This window comes from Dermacentor silvarum, chromosome 7 (assembly GCF_013339745.2).
Source record: "Dermacentor silvarum isolate Dsil-2018 chromosome 7, BIME_Dsil_1.4, whole genome shotgun sequence".
NCBI lineage: Eukaryota > Metazoa > Arthropoda > Arachnida > Ixodida > Ixodidae > Dermacentor > Dermacentor silvarum.
The window spans coordinates 115892319-115914087 of record NC_051160.1 but is presented as its reverse complement, the minus strand read 5'-3'; the positions used below and the strand labels follow the sequence as shown (position 1 = coordinate 115914087).

The 21769-nt window shown below is 46.7% G+C and overlaps 1 protein-coding gene across 2 annotated transcripts; it reads left to right on the top strand.

Moving 5' to 3' along the window:
• Positions 1 to 307: 307 nt before the first annotated feature.
• LOC125946936 (epoxide hydrolase 4-like) lies at positions 308 to 20681 on the top strand. 2 transcript variants are annotated; one of them, XM_049671138.1, is made up of 5 exons: positions 308 to 443; positions 8500 to 8612; positions 11096 to 11273; positions 14309 to 14445; positions 20256 to 20681. In XM_049671138.1, exons 1-5 carry the CDS (start codon positions 325 to 327, stop codon positions 20675 to 20677), a joined length of 969 nt encoding a protein of 322 aa, XP_049527095.1. In that variant the 5' UTR covers positions 308 to 324; the 3' UTR covers positions 20678 to 20681. The 2 variants fall into 2 exon arrangements, with proteins under 2 accessions (XP_049527095.1, XP_049527096.1); XM_049671139.1 differs by lacking the exon at positions 8500 to 8612.
• Positions 20682 to 21769: the final 1088 nt, after the last annotated feature.

Genomic DNA, 21769 nt, shown 5'->3' with positions numbered 1-21769 from the left:
GTCATGTTATATGCTCGTCAGTTGGCAACGGCGAGAAGTGGGAATCTTTGGTGTCCATACACATAACCATTGGCAGAAATTAATGACGAAAGTGCGAGAAGCCAATGAGCACAATATTTTGACATTTCTGATTGCGCACGCATAGACACAATACGATGCTTGAATCTTATTACCATCTTGTATGCTACTTGAATTTCACGTCATTGTTAGGATGAATTACCTGATACTTAGTGGTGTTGTCTTGTTTTGTCAACAATTTTCGTCACCAAAATTCTGACATCTTCATTACAATGTCAATTCCTGCAGGGTATTCAAATTCATTATATGAGCAAAGGCTGTGACAATACAAAATACGATAGGACAATGCTGCTCTTGTTGCACGGCTTCTTAGATTTTTGGTATATATGGAACCACCAGATACCAGAACTCGGCGAGGAATTCTGGTGAGTAGAACATATGTACCTCAATTTTCCAAGGAAACCTTGCCAGTTTAGGTTCGCCTAGCCAACGAGTCCAAACAGTATTTTGTAAACACCAATCTGACGCTATAGTTTGGACACGTGTTCAACCCTGATATACTGAACAATCAATGTACTTTTAAATAATAAACTTCTATTTTGCCCAACCGAATAAAAGGGGGACAGCATTTGGTTAAAGTGAGAATAAATATCGATATTCGGTTAAGCTGTACAAGTAAATCAGCCTTTGCTGCGGCGAAACGGTGGCTGTTACGAGGAGATGTTGATCAGCAAGCCGGAAAAGAACCAATAACGAAACATGGGTGACAACGTCTGCTCTGAGTGCTTGCACCAAATACCCATGGCGTCAGAAAAATGCCGAAGTATCAAGCTTACAAGTCTGTAACCCAGCCATAAATAAGCGATAGCTCATTTTGTAAACTGCACATAGTAATACATTTAAAGCCGAGGAAATTCATGTATTTAACCCCGCTCTAAAATATACATTTATCTTGTGAAGATAACTTTTGCGAAACCCGGTAGAAATTTCACACGAAGTGTAAAATATTAAACCGATTTTTTCCCCTTTTGATGCCCTAATAGACGCAGTTGTCAGGTTTGGGTGCAGAGTTACGGAATTGCAAGCTTCCTGCTTCAATTCTTTTTTTTTTTAATTTGCCAGTTTCTGGGAATATTTCTAGAAGGTTGCTGGCCATAAATCAAGATTCTGCATAATAGAGTCGCTAAGTTTTAATTTTGTCTCTTAAGTGAAACAAATGTCATTGAAGTTGGTACAGCAGCTGTCTTATAAAAGCATTTCACTGTTACATGTATTTAAATAGGACATTGGAGTTCTCCTCGAGCTAAAGCTTCCTCGTGACTTTTCTCCCTTTACTTGTGTCAATAAATGTGTGGAAGGTAGTGCTTGCTGGGGCAAGGGAGCAGGTAAGGCAGCTGAAAGTAAAGAACGGCTGCTTCAGGACGAATCAATTACATCTTCGCGTATGTCGAACTGTCTACACGTTTTGCCGCAGAGCGTGATGTTATGCTGTTGTGAAGAGCGTTTAATACTCTCGATCACGCAACTGATCGTTGTCGGCTATCGTCAGTCGGTGTTGCAGCTCTATCAGAGTGCCCTCAGCACAACCATGGCCAGTCTGGAGCGCGCGTCTCGACTTCGGTACATACCGTTTTCTTCACACCAGATGGTGTTTATTTGGATTTGAATTTTACGGACACACAAGGTGCATTTGAGCTTAAGCAGTAGGTGCCGTCATTGGTGGCGGCACAGGCGCAGCCCAACTTCTGTAAGATTGTGGGCCTCCGCAGGCGCGAAGTGCGTTTGTCAAAAAAAAAAAAAAAGCGACGATGCCAAGTGTACGCACCGTCGAACTCCACTCAATCAACGCAGCCGCGGCAACGTTCTAGCTTCTACTGCTGCCATTAGTGTTCTGCACATACACGTTAAGGCTACTTTTAAAGAGATGTGTGCGTACCAGCTGTGTGTGGCTAAAAGCCGAAGACGCTAGTCAGAAAACGCATTTAATAGTACTTTTAGGAACATGGTATTTGTCGCCTAACGATAGATGCGCGCATGCGAGCGGCGAAGTAACGTGAACACAGCACGAGAGCCGAGGTTTAATTGTTTATTTAGTGAGCGCGCCGCGCCCTCCGCACAGAGATGCCGGCGCTGTAAGCAGGAGCGCACGACTTTTATTGCGATAGCAATTATATGGACACTTCAACCGGATTTCTGCCGTCGGCGTCGCCGTCGTCGTCGCCGTCGCCGTGAGGTTCCGTATAGATAAAATCTTCACCGCGCGCCGTATGCCCAAGCGCAAGCGTGCTGGGACGCACGCTATCACGGAGAGCGAACGCACTCAATCCCCCAGGCGCAAGCAACGAAGCGGGAAGCCAGCGCCGGAGGGAGCCGGGGGGGGGGGGGGGGGGGGGGGAGGGCACTTCTGCTGTGCCAACAACCGCGCTCGTCGCTCGGCCGCACGGTCTCTTATCTCTCCCGCGCGCAAGCAAAGAAGCGGGAAGCCAGCGCCGGAGGAAGCGGGGGGGGGGGGGGGGGGCGCACTTTTCTTCTGCCAACAACCGCGCTCGTCGCTCGCCGCACCGTCTCTTATCTCCACACGGCTCTGACATTTATGAGCCGTGCATTCGCGGCTCAGTTCCTGTTGAAGCGATAGACCGCACGTACCTTCGCCCGCAGCGGCGTATGCTTGCTGCCAGCGTTTTGACCGTCGTTGTCTGCAGTCATTCAGTGTGATCTCTTCATGTTTGTTTGTGCGCGCTCACACCACGCTTGTTCATTCAGTTAGTAATAGTCGGGTCACATTTTCCAACGCACGCTACACATGTAATGCTGCCCGGATCGGCAGTGCAGCGCTACAGGTGTGTCCCTTCGCACGCGCGTTGCCCACGGGAAGCGCTTCTCATCAACACCACCGTTTCACACGCGCCTTCTCGTGGTCATCGAGTCTCTCTTCATGTCGGTCTACTTACGCCGCAGCACACCTGCTTACTTAATCAGCTCATGTTTACTACAATTCATATTGTTACCAAAGCCGCTCACCTTACTTCGTATGACATTGCTGTGTTGCTATCGCATTCATTGCTTCGCCCTTAGGGCGAAACTGTGACATTTTTTTAGAGCGCACCGCGCGGAGCTGTCCGCGCTGTCAGCGCCCTTGCCCCCCCTCCCTCCTCCTTAGATGGGAAGGGCGTTTTCATTCAAAGGAATGGTCCCCAAGCTGTGTGTTTACGCGCCGTGCGACCGTTGAACTTGGTGGGGGTGAAAACGGAGCACATGGGTTCCTCATTTGTACTGGCTTCACGCGGTCAATCGCACAACGTCCTTGTGTCCAGCCACGGCCATGATGAAGGTCTTTTCGCCACGGTCGAGCACCTCAAATGGGCTTTCGTAAGGTGCTGTAAGTGCTGGTTGGATGCCTTCGCGTCGCACAAGACGTGGCTTGATGAAGCACTTTGCTTACGAAGACGTCATACGTGGATGATTCTCGGCCGAGGGTTGTTCGCAGGCGTTCACATCGAAGCCGCAGTTGCTCGACGTATGCAGGCGGCAACAGGTTGGGTGCAGTAGGCAGGGTGAAGAATTCCCCAGGTAGGCGGAGGGTGGTGCGATACATCATTTCAACTGCAGTGTACGCGACGTATTTGAGAGCTGAGCGAATTCCGAGAAGCAAGTAGGGAAGTTCCTGAAGCCATGAAGTTGGGGCGTCGCGAGCGATGAGTGCAGCCTTCAACTGCCGGTTAGTCGGTCGGCCATTCTGTTCGCGGAAGGGTGGCATGGGGTTGTGTGAAGATGGCGTACACCGAGGATACTAGCCATGCTCTGAACAGCTCGTACTCAAATTGACGGCCGCGGTCTGTGGAGACAACTCTGAGGCAGCCGAAGCGAGATATCCATCCGGAAATGAAAACAAAAGCCACAGTGGATGCCGTGATATCGTGTACCGCGAATACCTCCGGCAAGCGTGTAAACAGTCAACACCGGTGAGGATGTAGCGCTTCCCTAGTGATGAAGTGGACCGACGATGTCTATGTCGATGTGGCCAAAATGACAATCTGGTGAGCGGAATGGCTGAAGTGGAGACTTGTTCTGCCCCGACGCCTTTGCACGTTGACAAAAAAAAAACACTCCCGAGCCCAGAGGCGGACGTTACTGTTGACGCCGGGCCACACAAAACACGTGATGAGACGCTGAGCGGCGCGGATCCCAGGGTGACTTGCTAGCTTGTCGAAGATTTGAGGACGATACGCGGACGGCAGAAATGGTTGGGTGCGGCCAGAAGACAGTTCACACACATTTGTACCCGAGACGGGCAGCAATAAATCAAACAGCGAGAGAGAACTGGCGCTTTTACTCTAGTCGCGAAGCTCAGTCACAACGTTATGCGTCTGATATTACCTCGAAGTCCACAGCACCAGATGGCACAGCAATTACACGCGAAAGGGAGTAGGCAGCAGCGCTGACTAGGGCCCTCCATGTACCTTAGGTCTACAGTGAATTCGGAGATGAAGCTTACATGCCGAATTTGCCGAGACAAATAAGCACTATGGTTGCCGCGGAAAGCAAATGTCAGTGGTTTATGTTCGGTCAGCACGTGCAACACGCTGCCTTCATGCTACTGGCAAAAGTGTAGCATTCGAAGGTATACGGCGAGGAGTTCACGATCGAACCTACTTTAACGAGTTTTGGCAGGCCTTAGCTTCTGCGAGAAAAAAAAAAAAACCTTGTGGGAGCCACGAGTATAGCTGGACCTGATGTAGGGCGACATCAATGGCGTATGAAGCATGGGTGATCGGCCGCATTGGTGCGTCCGATAGGGGATGCACGAGCATTGTTGCGTTAGCCAGAGCATTCTTCGCTTTCTCAAATGCTACGTCAGCTGCACTTGTCCACTTGAGAGAAGCCGACGGTGCCTTGGGACACTTGAGCATCTCGGTCAGTGGCAGAATAATTTGTGTCACGTTAGTCAGGGAGCGACGGTGAAAGTTCAATAGTCCAATGAACTCACGCAGCTTGCGAAGCGACATCAGGCAAGGAAAATTGCGCCGGACTTCAACTTGGCTGTCTAGGAGCAGGACTCTTTCAGGTGTGACGAGGTGCCCAAGAAATTTGATGGTGTCGACGCCGAAGACACACTTCCCTGTGTTAAAACAGCAGGTTATCGGCGTGCTGTTCAGGTGAAGACCTCGCCACTAGAAAGTCATCAAACCATGCGATGACGAAGCGTAAGCGGCGGGTGACCTCATTGATGAACATCCAGACAGTTTGGGCACCGTTCCTCAACTTAAAGAGCATGCGGACGTACTGAGATGCCGAATGGTTGAATGATGGCGGTCTTTGGTGTGTTCGATGGCTCCAGAGTAATGTGGTGATAGGCTTTGACTAAGTCAATCTTGCTGAAGATGGACGTGCCAGCTAGCGTGGCGGAGAAGTCGTGGGCATGGGGAAGCGTATACCTCTGAGTGTGACAGTGGGGGTGTTCAACGCACGATAGTAGCTACAGGGGCCCCAGTCTCCACGGTCACACTTCGGAACCATGTGTAGGGCGGATGACAAAATGCTTGATAATAGGCGAATGATGCCTAGTTGCAGCATATGGTCAAACTCCGTGCGTGCCATGGCGATCACGGTCAACTGCAAGCTGTGGCGGCTTGCAGAACACTGGAGGTCCATTGGTGACGATGTTGTGCGTGGCGGTGTGTCACACCAGTAGTTCCTACTTATTGGGCTTCGTGAGTTCAGGGTAATCTGACAGGATCGATGCAAGCGAGCCTGATCACAAGTGCGGAGCTGCTGGTACAGGGGCTGACATAGGTGTGAGGACGCCCTACATGGACAAGTTGGTCGTACAGTCTACAAGGCGACGTGAGCGGAGATACACATTTAGGCGGAAGTAGCTAAGGAAATCTGCACCCAGTATGGGAAAACGCACATAAGCGGCGATGAATATCCACCAAAACGTGCGGCCCAATCCACAGTCGACGCTGAGTGAGGTCTGTCCAAATGCGGCGATTGTGGAACTGTTGACAGCTTGCAGCGGCGCAGCCCTCCGAGCACATTGTCGGTCGAGGCGTGTGGCAGGGATTACGCTCACCTCAGCACCAGTGTCTACGAGAAAACTACGTTCTGTGATCCTGTCTGTTACCTATACCAGGCGGCTGCGCATCGCTGTGGAATCACGCACCGGCATTTGTGACTCCCGTTGATGTTGTGACTTCGGGGTGGAGGACGAGGGACGGACTCTTTCAGCCGATAAAGATGAAACTAAAAGCTTTATACAATATTTACAGATAGTGATGTAGCTGTAAGAGCGCATCAGACCGACTGGGCGGCTGGTGGCGACTCCCTGTCCTCACGATGGGCCGGTTCTCCCTTAAATTCCTTTGGCGGCTCCTAGTCGGCAGGAACCAGGCGGGCGGTTGCTGAAGTCACCCGCGTCGAATTCTTGATTCGTCGCGAAGATGGCCGAGGGCTGCTTGAAGTCACCCGCATGGAAATCTTGATTCGTCGCGGAGAGGTGGGAGCTCTCGTCGCCTCGATGAAGGCACATGGTGGGGCACAACAACGTTTCCCTGCCAGTGACAGGGTTCCCGACAATTCTTAGGGCTCGCGCCAAGCCGGGCATGGTACCAGCAATAGCAGTCACGGTCGATTCTTGGATCGGAACGGAAGCGTGAACGTGAGCTGCCGCGGGAGCGACATGGGACATGGTACATCGACGATGGAGGCAGCGGGCCAGTCAATTTTCTTTTCGAGGCGAGGCTGTCGCGCCTCGGTATCAGATGTCACGGCGGTCGTTGACACAACCACGGGGCCGGCGCTGGCGTATTCGGCAATACGGTCGAGAGCTCTGCGAACATATCATCTGCAGCAGCGAGGACCAGAACGAGGTTTTGGAATAGATGCTGAAGAAACAGCTCAAGAAGCAGTGGGCTGTCGGAATTCTGCGCGCTGTCGCCGAGGCGTTCGCGCATATGGTGCATCAGCTGCAATGGTTGTCGGTTTCCAAGGGCCTCCGCTTCAGAAGTTGCTGTAGGTGGCTGCGCTCCGAAATCGTTTTGCGCATCTGCGTAACTGCCTTAAAATGCGCTTAGGGCTGGGTGGTGTGTGTAAATCTCAAGACATCGTTGGACCCTTCAGCCACTTCTAAAGGCAGTGTCGAAACGACATTTAGATATATCACGCGGTGCGAAGTGATGCGGCGCAAGTCGAAGACAGCTTCGACTTGAGTAAACCGGACGGCGGGGTTCATCGTCCAAAATGGGGACAGCACCAGCACGTTCGAAACGGCTTCCATGTCAACGGTGCTGGCTTGATCCGAGTCTGTCGCCAGTGGGCACGATTGAGTTCGGTGGCTGTTGTCGTGTCGCCGTCATGCTTGCATTGGTAGCCAACATGTCCTGGTCACCAAGGATGCCATGCGTGCAATGTAGGTCATAAAACAGCCGCCTAAAATGACAATGACCCAGCAAAAGAACAAACACTAAAGAACCACTGAAATGGGTTCGGACGTGGGTACTAAGTGAAGAAAATCCTAAAGGATGATGCTAGAAGTCATAGTCATGAGCATGACTCAGTAAAAGTGACAATGACTCAGCGAAAAAAGATTACCACTCAAAAACCACTGAACTGGGTTCGGATGTGGGCAATAAGTGCAGGAAACACTAATGGATAATGGTAGAAGTCATAGTCATGAGCATGACTCAGCAAAAATGACAATGACTAAGCGAAAAAAGTTTAACACTTGGAAACCACTGAATTGGGTTCGGACGTGGGCACTAAGTGAAGGAAACACTAAAGGATAACAGTAGAAGTCATAGTCATGAGCATGACTCAGCAAAATGAGAATGACTCAGCGAAAAAAGGTAAACATTCAGAAACCACTGAATTGGGTTCGGACATGGGTACTAAGTGAAGGAAACACTAAAGGATGGTGGTGGAAGCCATAGTCATGACCATTACTCGGCAAAAATGACAAAGACTCAGCGAAAAAAAGGTTAACATTCAGAAACCACTGAATTGGGTTCGGACATGGGTACTAAGTGAAGGAAACACTAAAGGATAGTGGTAGAAGCCATAGTCATGACCATGACTCGGCAAAAATGACAATGACTCAGCAAAAGAACATTAATAGTCAAAAACCAATGGAATGGTTTCGGATGTGCTACTAAGCAAACGAAAAGTTTAAAGGTCAATGGTTAAAGACAGTCAGGAGCATGGCTATAGGCTTTCGCCTTAAGGTCTCCTAGGCATTGCTAAAGAGACTCCTGAGGACTCATGACGTGAATGTCATGACATGCGTGTCATGTAGGTCATGAATAAACCGCCGACGTCTTGATGCTCTCATGGTAGTTTCGTTAGCTGGGTAGGCTCCCCCCCCCCCCCCCGCACACGGCTTTACATAACGTCGATTCCCTCAGGGCGTTGGATCTGCCGGCTTTTTTTCTATGAAATCTACTTTGTACAGCCGATGCTTACGCTCACTTCTTTTCTTCTTTCCAGCGTTGTAGTCCCTGATTTGCGTGGTTATGGAGACACTACTAAACCAGCAAATACATCTACTTATTTAATGAAACATTTGGTTGAAGATGTCAGACTGTTGATTGATAAACTAAGTAAGTAGAATGCTTTAATAGTCACCTGCGCTCGAGCCATACTTTGAAATTAATACCTCCGCTCACCAGAACCAATGGCTGCCTTCTGCAGCAGTCGCCGAAATTTCAATTAAGCAATGGTAGCAATAACAAAGCGAAATTTCAGAACTGCGTGGAAGTTCGACTTCAGCGAAAATCTTACAGAACACGAAACTACATTACGGTCTGATGCACGTGTTTACAGAAAGGGACATCATCCGGCGAAAGTAATACTGAATCCGATGAAACACCTTTAATATTGTAAGAGTATTAAACGAGTGAAATTATTGAGTGGAATGCAATACAAATATTTGAAAATAATAACCTCCGAATATAGACTCAAATAATAAATATTTTCCCAGTACGGAACCTTGCGAAATATAAAGTTTGCCTGGCGTGTACTTCGTACAGAATTACTTATTTATATATTTATTTATTTATCCGGCATATGCTCGTAATACCATTCGCCACTGAACGTCCAGTAAGCTAAGGAGCTTGTAAATCAGAAACTGCTTTCGGTTATCTGAAGCACCATGATGACAATAAGAAGAACAAGTAGTAGTTTATTGATTGGAAAATGTAGAGAGGTCGGCCGGAAAATGGAGCATCTGGCCTGCTGCTCTACGTAAGGGAAGGGGAAGACGGGAAGAAAGAGGGTCCCAATGGGGGATGATAATGGGAGGAACGAGGTGAAAGGACACATTGCATAAATGTTATTACAAGCGTGAGTCCAGGGCCGCGTCGCCTAAGAAACGTGAAAAAGCACGCATTGCCTCTATCATCTGCCGACTCGGTGGCCCTGCGCCTAGCAGGAGGCCCTCCGACAGTGGTCTATTGTACAAATGCCTCAAGGTAGTGGCAGCAGCTGAAACCTAATGTTTTAGCTGCTGCCACTACAAAACAATCGGAATCTCACAGGTTGACCCAAAGTGATGCTGAATTTACCAGAAGCACGATATTGTTACGTAGATAAAGCACTATTCGCGTTCGCAAGACTTTCGAACAATTATCATGACAAACATTTGTGCGGTGGTTCCCATTTTGTAGCCGTTTGTTGTCTCTATGAACTTCATTTCCTGAGCAGAGTGCTAAGTAAACGAAAACAAAAAGGTACCCATAGAACAACATATCGAGCGCTGACTAAGAATTATTGGTTTATTAAGAAAACAACCACTACGTAAGCGCAAGCCTCATCATACACCATTGCCAGCTTATTTCCGAAAGTGCTATTTTACGATCTAATAGTTTCATTGAAGTTTGCATTAGGCAATTATCACCATTCTGCTTTTTTATAAGAGTTCACTATTTATCGGGACGTGAAATCTCCGTGCTGAAGGAAAACTGTCAGTGCTTGTATGTATACTTGTGGTTTTCTACATGTCTGCATACCTACAAGACCAGACATCAAGTGCAAACAACGCAAGTCCCCGTAAACGATGAGGCAGATCTTACAGAGAATACTTGATAGCCTAGCTCACTGCTTAGATGCAGTGAGTCTAGGCAAGGCCATCAAATCTGCTTTGTCAATAGACACATACGCACTGCGCTACATAGGCTGTAAAATATACGATGAGGGATCCAGTATATGTACTGTTTCTAGATACGTATAATACATCCTGCTCAACCATAAGCTGTCGCACAATCGTATCATTCTGCTAATTGTGTCCTGATTTTGGAAGGGCAGAAACCGAATCAAATTTGGCGTGATTTTTATTATCTTTTTAGTGTTACTTGTGGCGTTAATTAGCGACAGTTAGAGTCATAGCTGTCTTAACGTTTATAGACGGGAAGAGTGCGGTGGGAATGAGATATCAAATGAGGATATTCAATATTCCATTTGACATTACGAGAAAGAACTGGAGCTCGGCAGGCACTAGGAGTATAATCCGTAGGCTAGGTAACCTGTGGACCATTAGAGTTACATAATGGGTGCCAAGGAAAGGGAAGCGCATTACACTAAGGCGGAAAATTAGGCGGAGTGATGAAATCAGGAAATTTGCAGGCGCACGTTGAAATCAACTAGTGCAAGACAGGGGTATTCGGAGATCGCAGGGAGAGGCCTTCGTCCTGCAGTCGACATAAAATTAGACTGATGATGATTATGGTGGTAGTGGTGGTGGTGTTAATCAAAGCAACATACCATCTTGTTAATGCGCTGGAGCAGTGATCTATACTGCTTCTGACCGAGAACACGGGCAGCTGTTTGTTAACCATAGAACAAAACGCCCTCTTGCTTTCAGTCGTAATTCAACAGCAAGTACTGATAAATGTAGTGTTAACCCTGATGTCAGACCTAGTACTGCAACAAAGCTTTTGTTTAAGGCTTCCTTGTCTTTTTTAAGCAGGTTATGAATTTTTCGCCTTCAGTGGGGGAACCCTAATAAAAAAGTTCATATGCTGTTTAGATAAATTAGTGTTTACGTTTCGAGTTGCACGGCGAGTAATTCTTGTTGTCTTTTCCGAAGACTCCGATAAGCAGAGGAAGGTTGTCCTCATCGGACATGACTGGGGCGGCATGATTGGCTTTGTGTTTGCAACATTAAATGAGAAGATGATTGAAGGTTTGATAATAATCAACGGGATGCACCCACTGGCTTTCGCAAGAAGGCTTCTGGAAAGCGTGACGCAGATGAAAATGTCTTGGTGAGTACGCTTGTCTAGCACTAACGAATAAACGAAAATTATTTTGGTTCATCGTACACGAAGTGTACTTTATCTTGCTGTGGGAAGTTTAACCTAGCCAGGCACAAGTCGTGTGCAGTGGACTGGTGGCCACTCACGTGCGTGACTGTCCATGGTGTGAATATTTTCGTCGTGTGCTCCTACACGCACAGTACTAAAATATCATCCTCCTTCAGTGAACAGATAACTTCGTACCAAATGCATTTACATGCCAGAAGCAGCAGTAACCCTAATCCACTGCAGCACTCTTTGAAGGGCATTAACCTGTATCCGCCACTCAATGGTTAGCTCCCGGCAGCGTCTGTTTGTGATATCACACACCGCTTGATGCGTGCGTGACAGTATGGTACAGCATCGATGCAGCTCGAGCCACTCTCTTTTCAAGCTCCCATAAAAAACATACACACACACACACAATCTATATCTGTGTGTTTTTCCGTGCGTGGGCGGATGTGAGAGTGTGCGTGTGGTTGTGCGTGTGTGTGCACGCGTGCGTCTTCATTCGCACGCCCATGTAGCACTCTGCTTGTAGACGAAAGACATTACCCTGTGTAGGACAACCTGTCCGTTGTTTTGTGCAACGTGCTGCAGCTAAGAAACAGGATGGCCGTAAATATGCGGCACTTCGATATGTTCATCTAATGCGCTCTTCCCTGCGCGTTCTGCCGGTGCTTTATGCACACATTTGTGTATAAATCGACAGCTTTTTGTTCGCGCGTCATGAAGTGAACACGGTCGCAAACAAGTTGGTAGCAGATAGCTCTTAATTACACTACGCAAGTATTTATGCTGAGTATACGACCTTCGAAATTCTGACTGAGGCAGCACATATGCACTAATCTCCTAAGACAGATATAGCAAGCGCAAATCTACTGCGTATCAATGAGCGCTATCTAGTACCTATACAGGACGAGTTCACGCTCTGAAGTACGGCGCTTTTGTGCCCCTGCAGCCGGTGATGTTCTCGCAAGAAATGCCAATACGCTTGCACGTGAACCTCGACGAAAGGACTCACGATTGCAGTACGCCGCTGCCGCTGTAAAGTACCTACAACAAGTCAAGACCGTCCATTCGGGGTTATCGGCTGGTCAACAATTATTTTATTTTATCTAATTTATTGGTTTCTTCCTAATGCGTTTCAAGCAAGATACACACATATAACCATAGAGAGCACTCCTATACCTACGATAAGCCATTGTTCATCGGAAAGCGCATTTCACACACATTGAAGTTCCCAGCACATTGTAGCTTCTTTTTTTAAAACCAGCACTGACATACTAATTTGGTTTGCAAACCGCATTGCAATTACAGAGATCCAATCACAATAGTTGATACCTACTTAATTGTAGTTCTAATAGATAATAACCAATAAACATAAAAGAAACATTTGTACTATATATGCTGTATAACTCGCAGGGAGAAGAAAAGAGAAGAAATGTTAACGTTGAGTTGCTGATTGAAAACACAAACAGGCGCACCGGCGTCGTCCTTCCTGAAGGCGCCGCTGATATTTTTATGCCGGAAATTTTCGCTATTGGTATTACCTGGGGGAGATTCTGCTAACCACGCAGTCACAGTGGTATTGCCTATAGAGTCAAAAAGGACAGGAAGCATACGTGAGTACTTTGGCAAATAGTTATAAGCATTCCACGGCTGCTTTAATCCTTGGCAGGACAAGCGGACGTCACGAAATGAGACGGACTTTTTCGGAAAAGTGTTCACTGCTTCCTTACAAGAACTGTTCACTGCTTTAGAATTTGCTAGAGTTTGCAAGAGATTTGTTAGAGTTTGCAAGGTTATGAGTGAGGATCAACGGAGCAGATCTCAGCAACCTGCGGTTTGCGGATGACGGATTCCTGTTCCGCAGTGACGGAGATAACTAGCAACGAATGATTCATGTATTTCACCGCCCAAGTCTATCAGTAGATTTGAAGATCCATGAGACGAAGCTAATGTTCAATAACTTGGCAAGGTAACGAGAATTCGTGGTTAGAAATCACCCCTTTGAATCTGTGCAAGAGTACGTTAATCTGAACCCATTAGCCACGGGGGCTTTGATAATGTAAAAAAAATTTACAGAATAAATGTAGATAGGAGTGTACACAGCAGGCATTACGAAGTCATGACTCACTACTTACCACTATTCTTTAAAATAAATGTACAGAGTCATTGCATTCTGCCGGTGTAACGTAGGTGTTAGAAACTTAGAGGTTAACAAAGAAGTTTGAGAAGAAATTGACAAATGTGTTAACGATCAATGGAACAAACTTTTATAGACGCAGCCTTAGGAGACCGGAAGACAGCAGTGTGGATTAGAGAACAATGGGGATAGCCTATATTCCATGGCATGCAAATAAGAAATAGTGCTGGGCAGCCCGGTAACGCGTAGGGAAGATAAGTGAAACTTCAATAACAGAATGAGTGTCATGAGTTCAGCACGTAATCGTCACAGAAACCAAGTCGGGGATAGCAGAGGACTAGGTGGTGTGCTGAAATTAGGACATTTGCAGGAAAAAAATGGTGTACGCTGGTAAACTACGGGGTAATTGAAGTCCGCTGCCAGAGACGTTCAGTGTGCAGCAAAGAAAAATCGGCATTTAATCATCATCATCATCATCATCAGCCTATATTTATGTCCACTGCAGGACGAAGGCCTCTCCCTGCGATCTCCAATTACCCCTGCCTCTACCCCTGCATTTAATCATATTCTCCTAATTGTCCTGCATAGCAAATGTTCAGGCAAAGAAGGTTCGCACACGGCACTGCAACAACTTTTCCGACTTAGTAAAGTATGAACCGTATATGCACATTAGAAAAAGCTAACGCAATATATTCAGTATAAGTGTACGTATTTAAGGCAGTGTTTAGAAGAGTGTGTATTGCAGCCTCTTTATCCGTTCGAGAAATATTAGTGCAACCCAATTTTCAACAGTTGAAGATGTGGAGAAAATTCTAAAATGCCTAAGCGCATCACTTGGTCACTTGGTTCTATGCAGGTATTTCCTTCCATTCCGCCACGAGGACGTCCCCGAGAAGTACCTGATCATGAGAGACTTCACGTTCTTTGATAAAGTGCACAGGGGTTTTACACCAGATGAAGAAAACTCTCACAAATACATGTTTTCACAGAATGGTACGTACCTTAATGTGCTCAAATGAACAGAAAAAGCATAAACCAAAAAGTCGCAGTATCGTCCGAAAGGCGAAGCGTCGATTGCGATATCAAATTAGTGGACAGCTATACGAAGTAAACTTGTAAACATAGGCATACTAACTAAATGAACAAGCATGATGTAACGCGCTCAGAAGCAAACATTAACACATCTCACTCGATGATCGCGGAAACTCGCTGTCGAAATGCACGAAGCACGGCAGCAGCAGCGAGCGAATTGATCTTCGTTGTGCGTCTCGCATCAATGCGAACTAGGCCGCGAAAACACAGCGCGCAGCGCACTGTGACCCGACGCAGATGGTTTGTAGATACAGCAGCCCGGGTGGGCGCACCCGGCCGCCGGAGCAGCCCACAGTAGAACACGCCCTTCCCTCCCTACCCTCCCCACGGAGCCTTTGGGGTCACGCGGGCGCGCGTGGCATCCGGAAGAAAAATGCTCCCCCTCCATACCCTGCCTCCGGAGCGTTGCGCACGACGGAAAACCGCACCGTTCCTTACCGCTTCCCGCCCTCGAATGCGCGAGATAGAGCCGCGATTGCCGGCTTTCTCGCACGCTTTCACTCGCACACATAGCATATGGCGCGCGGCGACGATTTTATCGCCCTTGTACTTCATACGGAACCTCACGGCGACGTCTACCGGAGAAATGCGGCTGGAGCGTTCATATAATTGTTGTCGCAATATAAGCATAACCTAAACAGAGTGAAGAGGCAAGGTAGCGTTCAGCATAATGTACGCTCTTACAATTTTTTTGCCAGAACGGGTGAGCGTCGGGAGCAGGGCGTGTCAGCAGCCTTGTAGCGGCGAGGTGCACTGCTAAAGCAAACAGGGCAGCAGGATGCAGTTCAGCTGCGAATCGCGTTGCACGCCCGCGTGTAGTGTCGCCGATTCCTCCGCTTCTGGCTGCAATAAGGCCACTCACACCCCGTGCGGTTCACGCTCGCGCATTCTGGCTATAAATTTCCGACAAACTATACTTAAATTTCCCCAGCGGGGATTTAGCGCATGAGTTGTGTCTGTAACCTGCATGGAGCCGCAATTACCGTTAGGTGTTTGACTGCATAGACGCGAAGAGTTAACATCGGTTTCAGTGAAAACACTGAAACAGAGAATGCCGCATAGTGTTGTGAACATGGACACTTTGGTTACAGATGAAGGTGTCTATAAAGCGAGCAGCCTATAATGGAGAGATTTTATTAACAACAAATACGGTATTGCATGTCAATCGCCCCAGGCTCAGCGCTAACCATAAACAAATTGTTAAAATATTTGCAGCTTTAGTCTTGTCTAGAAACCTGTCGCAGGAAATTTTGTGACAGCAGGGACATTCCAAAAAAAGGCGTGCTAATTTCATTCCAGTCATAGAAGGCTTGGTAAAACGTAGAACTAGTTCAGACAACAGCACATGGCAACAACGGTTGAATGTTAGACTTTCGAACAGCAAGTGCTCAAGCGTCTCATATAGCGTATACAAGTAATGCGCGAAGGGCTCGGTGCACGTCCTTGTTGGTGAACAATAACTTAACCTTGCTCGAACAGCGCTTCTTTATATCTTACTTCCAAAGGTTGTGCTTCAACTCGATATGAGGCTCACTAAGCTGTGCTGGCATTCTTGTCAACCACAGCCCAGTGCTGTTTCGGCCGGCCCTTCGGACACTTTCCGGGCAATTTGAGGATGTAGACGACTCATGTGAGTTGAGCGAGCCGGCATCTTACTTAAATACGCGGCCATAACATAAAATACGGGCTTCGCGCGTTTTATCGGTGATCGGGCAGCGTTGCTGTGCCGCCAGGAAATAGCAAGAAAACAGGAAGATTATGCACAGAAGGAGGGTTAGAAAATAGGCATAAAACTATTTGAGGCTAAAATTAATAGAACAATAATACAGAGCTTAATTACAACCAGGAACATTATGCATAAACCCGAATCAACGTTCTAAGATGTCAAGAGGGAAAAATAGAAAAGAAGAAGGCGATAGAGAAATTACATATTGTTACGGACCGAACCAGCAGCAGCTCTATCTCTACTTTCCTGTCATTTTACCTCCCCTTGCCCTCTCTCCCCAGCGTAGGGTAGCAAACCGGTCCTTCCCCTCTGTTTAACCTCCCTGCTTTCCCCCTTTTCTTCTGTCTCTCTTTCTCTTGTCAACCACGGGGCTAGACTTTCGTCTGTAATGCTCGTACTCTGTCTGTGACTGATGTACTGTGTAGGGGTGTGGCTCTCTCCCGTTTTCTTGTTTTATCGTTCTTCTCTTTGTAATGTTTTATCTGGGGCTTGCGTCACACTCTTGCCAGAAACACGAGAATGATTTCACTAGCTGCTTTACCACTAGTTACTGGTGGCCGCTGAAGGGGTCTACCATCGTACACCAAAAGTCGCAGTACTTAGGGGTGTGAAGACTGGAGCCCCGTGCACCGTAGGGATTGGAGGTGACGACAGAATTTCATATATAGTACGACACGCCGCAGTTTTACCCACAGGAAGTGGGCAAATACTTTATTGCCTCTCAATGCGGCCTTGCACGTTAGTATGTATAGGGTGACAGGCAAGGTCGTGAAGCATATCTTATGCGCTGAACCACGCGACGAGCGGACGTAATGCTATTAACGACCTGACTAATGCAGTTCATCTATTAAGGTATATGCTGGCAACTGTGTAGTTCATCGTGTAATATCTTCTGACGCTAATCTTACAGCACTTCAGTCTCATATTAACGCTATCGCTAACTGGTGCAATACGTTTTAAGGCTGAAAAGTGTATGGTAATGAGAATTTCCCGTAAGTCGACCACTTGTAGGCCTCCTCTTTATAGCAGTCATGGTTCTGTGTTCGACGAATTAACTTGGTATAAGTATCTAGGAGTTCACATAACTGCAAACGTTTCTTGGAAAAAATCATGTTAACTTACATGCTTACAGCTTACATTACTTACACAGCAACGTTTCAAGGGCACGATCGTCTCTTCAATTAACATTATATTGTTATGACGCGAGATAGGCTGGCACCTGCGGCCGCCGGCCGCTACAGCGAGAACGACGAAGTGTGTTCTGAAACGCGCGCTCTCCGAGTGTCAGCCTATATTGAAAAGAACACCGTTTTGCAAAGGTCTCGATTGCTATCTTTGTGACATTTTCTGGTGGAGTTGCTAGGTAAATGATACGATCGCCCGAGACGCAGGTGCCAGCCTATCTCGCGTCAATATAAAGAACTTGTAAGATCTATAGGCTGGAATATGCCAGCGCTTTGTGGGACCCTAGTCCCCAATTTCTTATTAACCAACTAGAATCAGTGGAAAAGTCCGCGTTTCAGTTTGTCAAATTATTTCAGCTTTTCCTTTGTAGCATCACTGAAACTCGCTTTGCAGCTTCCCGACCTCTACTTGCGCAGGAAAATATCCCGTTTATCAATGCAACACCCGATTTTGGATAATGCACACCCGAAAAATGAATTCCTTAGTCAGCCAACTTATTTCTCATGTCCTAAAGCTATTAAAAAATGGCTGCGGCTTAGCTCAGCTAATCCTGGATATGCAAAGCGAAAGCTTGGTTTCGCCTGGTTAAGTCTTGGTTTCACTTGGTTAAGCTTTTATTTAGCTGGAATTATTATACTTAGGTGTACACTCATCGTTAAGCCAGCTATAAATTATAAACCGACAAATCCAAGCGTTCTGCGAGCCGAACGGCTCGCTCTTCCTCCGTCTTCGCGCGCTTGGCATTCCGGACCCTCTCCAGTGAAGCAGTTCGCCGGGCGATATCCGTAGCGTGGTCAGACGCCACTTGCGGGCTCGTGAGATGCCGGTCAGGCACCGTCGGAACTCGGTGCGGCGAGTCACGTGATGCGTTGCCAAGGCTACGGCGCAGAGCGGTCAAATGAAGGTCCATTTGCTGGCGACGGCGAAACTCGGCTCGACTAGGTTAGTAAAGCTTTCGCTTTAAAATGTTTTTATTTCAATCACTGGCGTCAAATTAACGTAACCTCCAACGCAGACATCGGGCGGTGACCCACAGCGTTGTTGGAACAGGCCAGTGCGGCGATCTTCGCAGCTTCAACCTCCATCATAAAGTTGATGCCCCTTTTTGTCGCACTAATTTGTATTGTGATTCATTCACGCTGAAGACTAACAAAGAATGGAATCATTTGTCCACCTCCGTCATCGCCATTCTGAATGCCCCGCTTTTACATCTCCCGTTGAATAGTATTGTATGTGCTAACTGCTTATGAAATGTACTTTTTTTTCTTTTACCACTCCCTTCTGTAACACCTTCGGGCATTGAAGGTATTGAAATAAATTTAATGAAATGAATACATTCAAGGTGGCTGACCACTTGGCGCCAAAGTGTGTACTACAAGGTATCTGCCATTGCGCACACATCGAAAAAGGTTTATACAGCTTGCCTTTCCCTAAAGAATGCTTACACTGAAACCTCGAACAGTCTACGCAATTTCTCTATCGAACTTATTCGAGGCAAAGAAAACTAGCGTTGTATGCTCACTCTCAAAGTTCCCAAAACGGTTGTAACGCTCTATGTTCAAGGTGGCTGCTGAAAGCACAAAACTTTTTTTTCGTGGCTCGAATAATGTCCAAGGGTCCATCCACCATCCCACTCTGCTTGTCGTGATACTCCCTACTCGCGAAACAAAAAGTACTTTCTTGTAATTCCTATTGCACTCTACGAAATGCTTTTAACGCATCACATAAGGTAGCATAGATGTTATAATTTCCTCTTTCTTCATTTAAGTTACGCATAAAAGTGCCCGAGGTTACATTAGGAAATTAACTACGCTCCTTGTCGTCGTCTCCCATGCACTTGTCTCTACTTGAAGATCACGTGTTTGCCAGGTCAGTGCGGTAGCATAAGAAAGGCGAACCACGCATGAAATTCGATCATTCACAATACTGACTATTTTATTGAAAAATATGTTACACTTTAGCCTTTCTAAAGGCTAAAGAAAGCTAAAGGTGTAAATTGTTGATTTCTTAATTCACATTAGTTTGTTTCCTACCAATAAAGCCATGGCTGTGATACTCTCTCAGAGTATTGCATTCAATCAGTCAGTCAAATAACTTTATTTAAAGGCCCTGCGAGTTTGTGGGACGGGCAAATGGTCCCGCCTATAGGCGACGGCCAGGAGCTCTTGAGCCCTGGCGGCTTCCTCGGCCCGCTGGACAGCCCAAAGTTGATCGTCAAGGGCAGAGCTGAGCAACACAGTCTCCCAGCGCACGCGGAGGCGATCGCGAGACGCTGCATCCCCATTATTGTTTGTTATGCCTCGACATTCCCATAGCATATGTTCCAGATTGGCTCTAGAACCACAGTTTTTGCATTTATCTGTCTTGCACATGTCTGGGTAAATGAGGTGTGAGATCGCCGGGTTCGCATAAGTTCTGGTCTGTAATTGCCGCCATTGCCTACAAAAAAAGAGGCGTCGCGTTTTACTTTCTTTTTTGACCAATATGAGTTATCATAGCTGAGAAAGTTGTTTCATTTGGTATCATATCAAGTAAAATATAGAAACGTGAAACCAACCATGTGATCTAAATTCTACATGGAAATGTTTGCAAAATGAATAAATATGCTACCCGTCAAGAGGATAGTGAAAGATAGTAATAAATATTTTATCGGTTTCCATTTAAAGCGTACGGCTTCCATTCTTTCCAGTATGCACTCGCTTAAGGAAATGGTGGTGTTTAAAAAAGCAAAAAGCAAATCTTGCAGTCTGTTACAGCGAACCATGGTGTTATTTTCGAATTTTTCGCTTTCTGTTCACAGGTTCTCTGACTGGTGCCTTGAGCTATTACCGTGCCTTCAACGAGGACAGTGACCAGCTAAAGAAGTTTGATTACCGCAAGATCAACGTGAGCGCACTGATACTTTGGGCAGAAGAAGACGCCTTTCTTACAACTCCAATTGCCACTTACAATCAAGTGTGGCTCAAAAGTTCGAAGATCGTCTATTATGCAAAAGCAGGTCACTGGGTTCTCAGAGAATGCTCCAAGGAGGTTACCGAAAGGATCAGCACGTTTGTGAAAAGTATAGGTGGAACGTCGAAACCGTCTTCAAATTATGCGGTAAAAGAAAGGACCAGTAATGACTTATGTGAGGAATCAAACACCCCAAGAAAAAGTTGGATATCAACTGTTTTTGCATGGCTTCCCAGGAACGTGAGCATTCCTACTTTGGTGGCTGAATAAAATGTTTTTTCCTCCGCAGGCTGCATGAATTATAGCTTTCTTTTTGTGCGGAATGTGCGTCCGGCTTTAAAGACCACTGTAACTTTAGGAACCCATGCACTGCCTATTAGTATCACTTCAACGATGTAAAATTATTTTACGCAGAAACGTGGTGATATAAGAAAATATGCCGGGACGAATGTATGATCTGTAGCGCAAGCTTTTTTGAGCTTATAAAGGCATGACGCTCATGACCTTTGGCGCTGTTATGAATTAACGAGGCAACTAAAAAATATAAAATATTGGTGTGAGCTGCAGTAGCATGTTTTCTATTGAATGGTTTCTTTAAACCTATTGGCACAATATTCACTAGGAAGTTTATTCATACTAATTCGCTATAAATGATTGTACACAGCTGGTGGGCCTATCCTATTCTTGAATTCAAGAAACTAGAAAACCCCGAAGGAAAGGACACGAGACTCTGCTGAACTCAAAATATAGTTTTAATGCGAAGCATTCTTTGCCTCTTTAAGCTCTATCGTCCGTGTCGTATGCCAGACCTCACCAATAAACAATAACATTATAAGGTGGTGGCATCTGAAGCAGGGTGTCTGTGCACAACAGCTGTATGCTCTACTCTTTACACCAGAAACGTGTGTATGGAACAAGTGAACAATTATCAACCTTACTGCCCTCCATACCATGCGGCAGCGAGAGCTTTGAGATGTTGGCGATTGCGTGACGTCGCATAGCAACAATTTACGTTCAAAGCGAAAGCGCGCCAGCTTTTTCCATCCTTCCTTCGCAGCTGCTAAGACACTGAGAGGCTACGTGAAATTACACACATTCAGGGTCGACGCAGGTCCTGAAGAAACCGTCGCCGCCGTCAACACACCATTTCCGTTTATGTTGTCACGTTGTAGTGACGCTGAAGAAAACAGTCGTAAAAGTGTGTATGACGAAATTGATCCTTTATTGCGCGAACCTGTGCCCTCAAAAGCAAGCTACATTCGAAGCACAACGGTAGCGGCGAACACAGTCGGCGATCATCGACATCTGATCAGCGACGAAATGCGTCGGCTTTTATACGTGAGTCATCGGAGGTTCCAGATT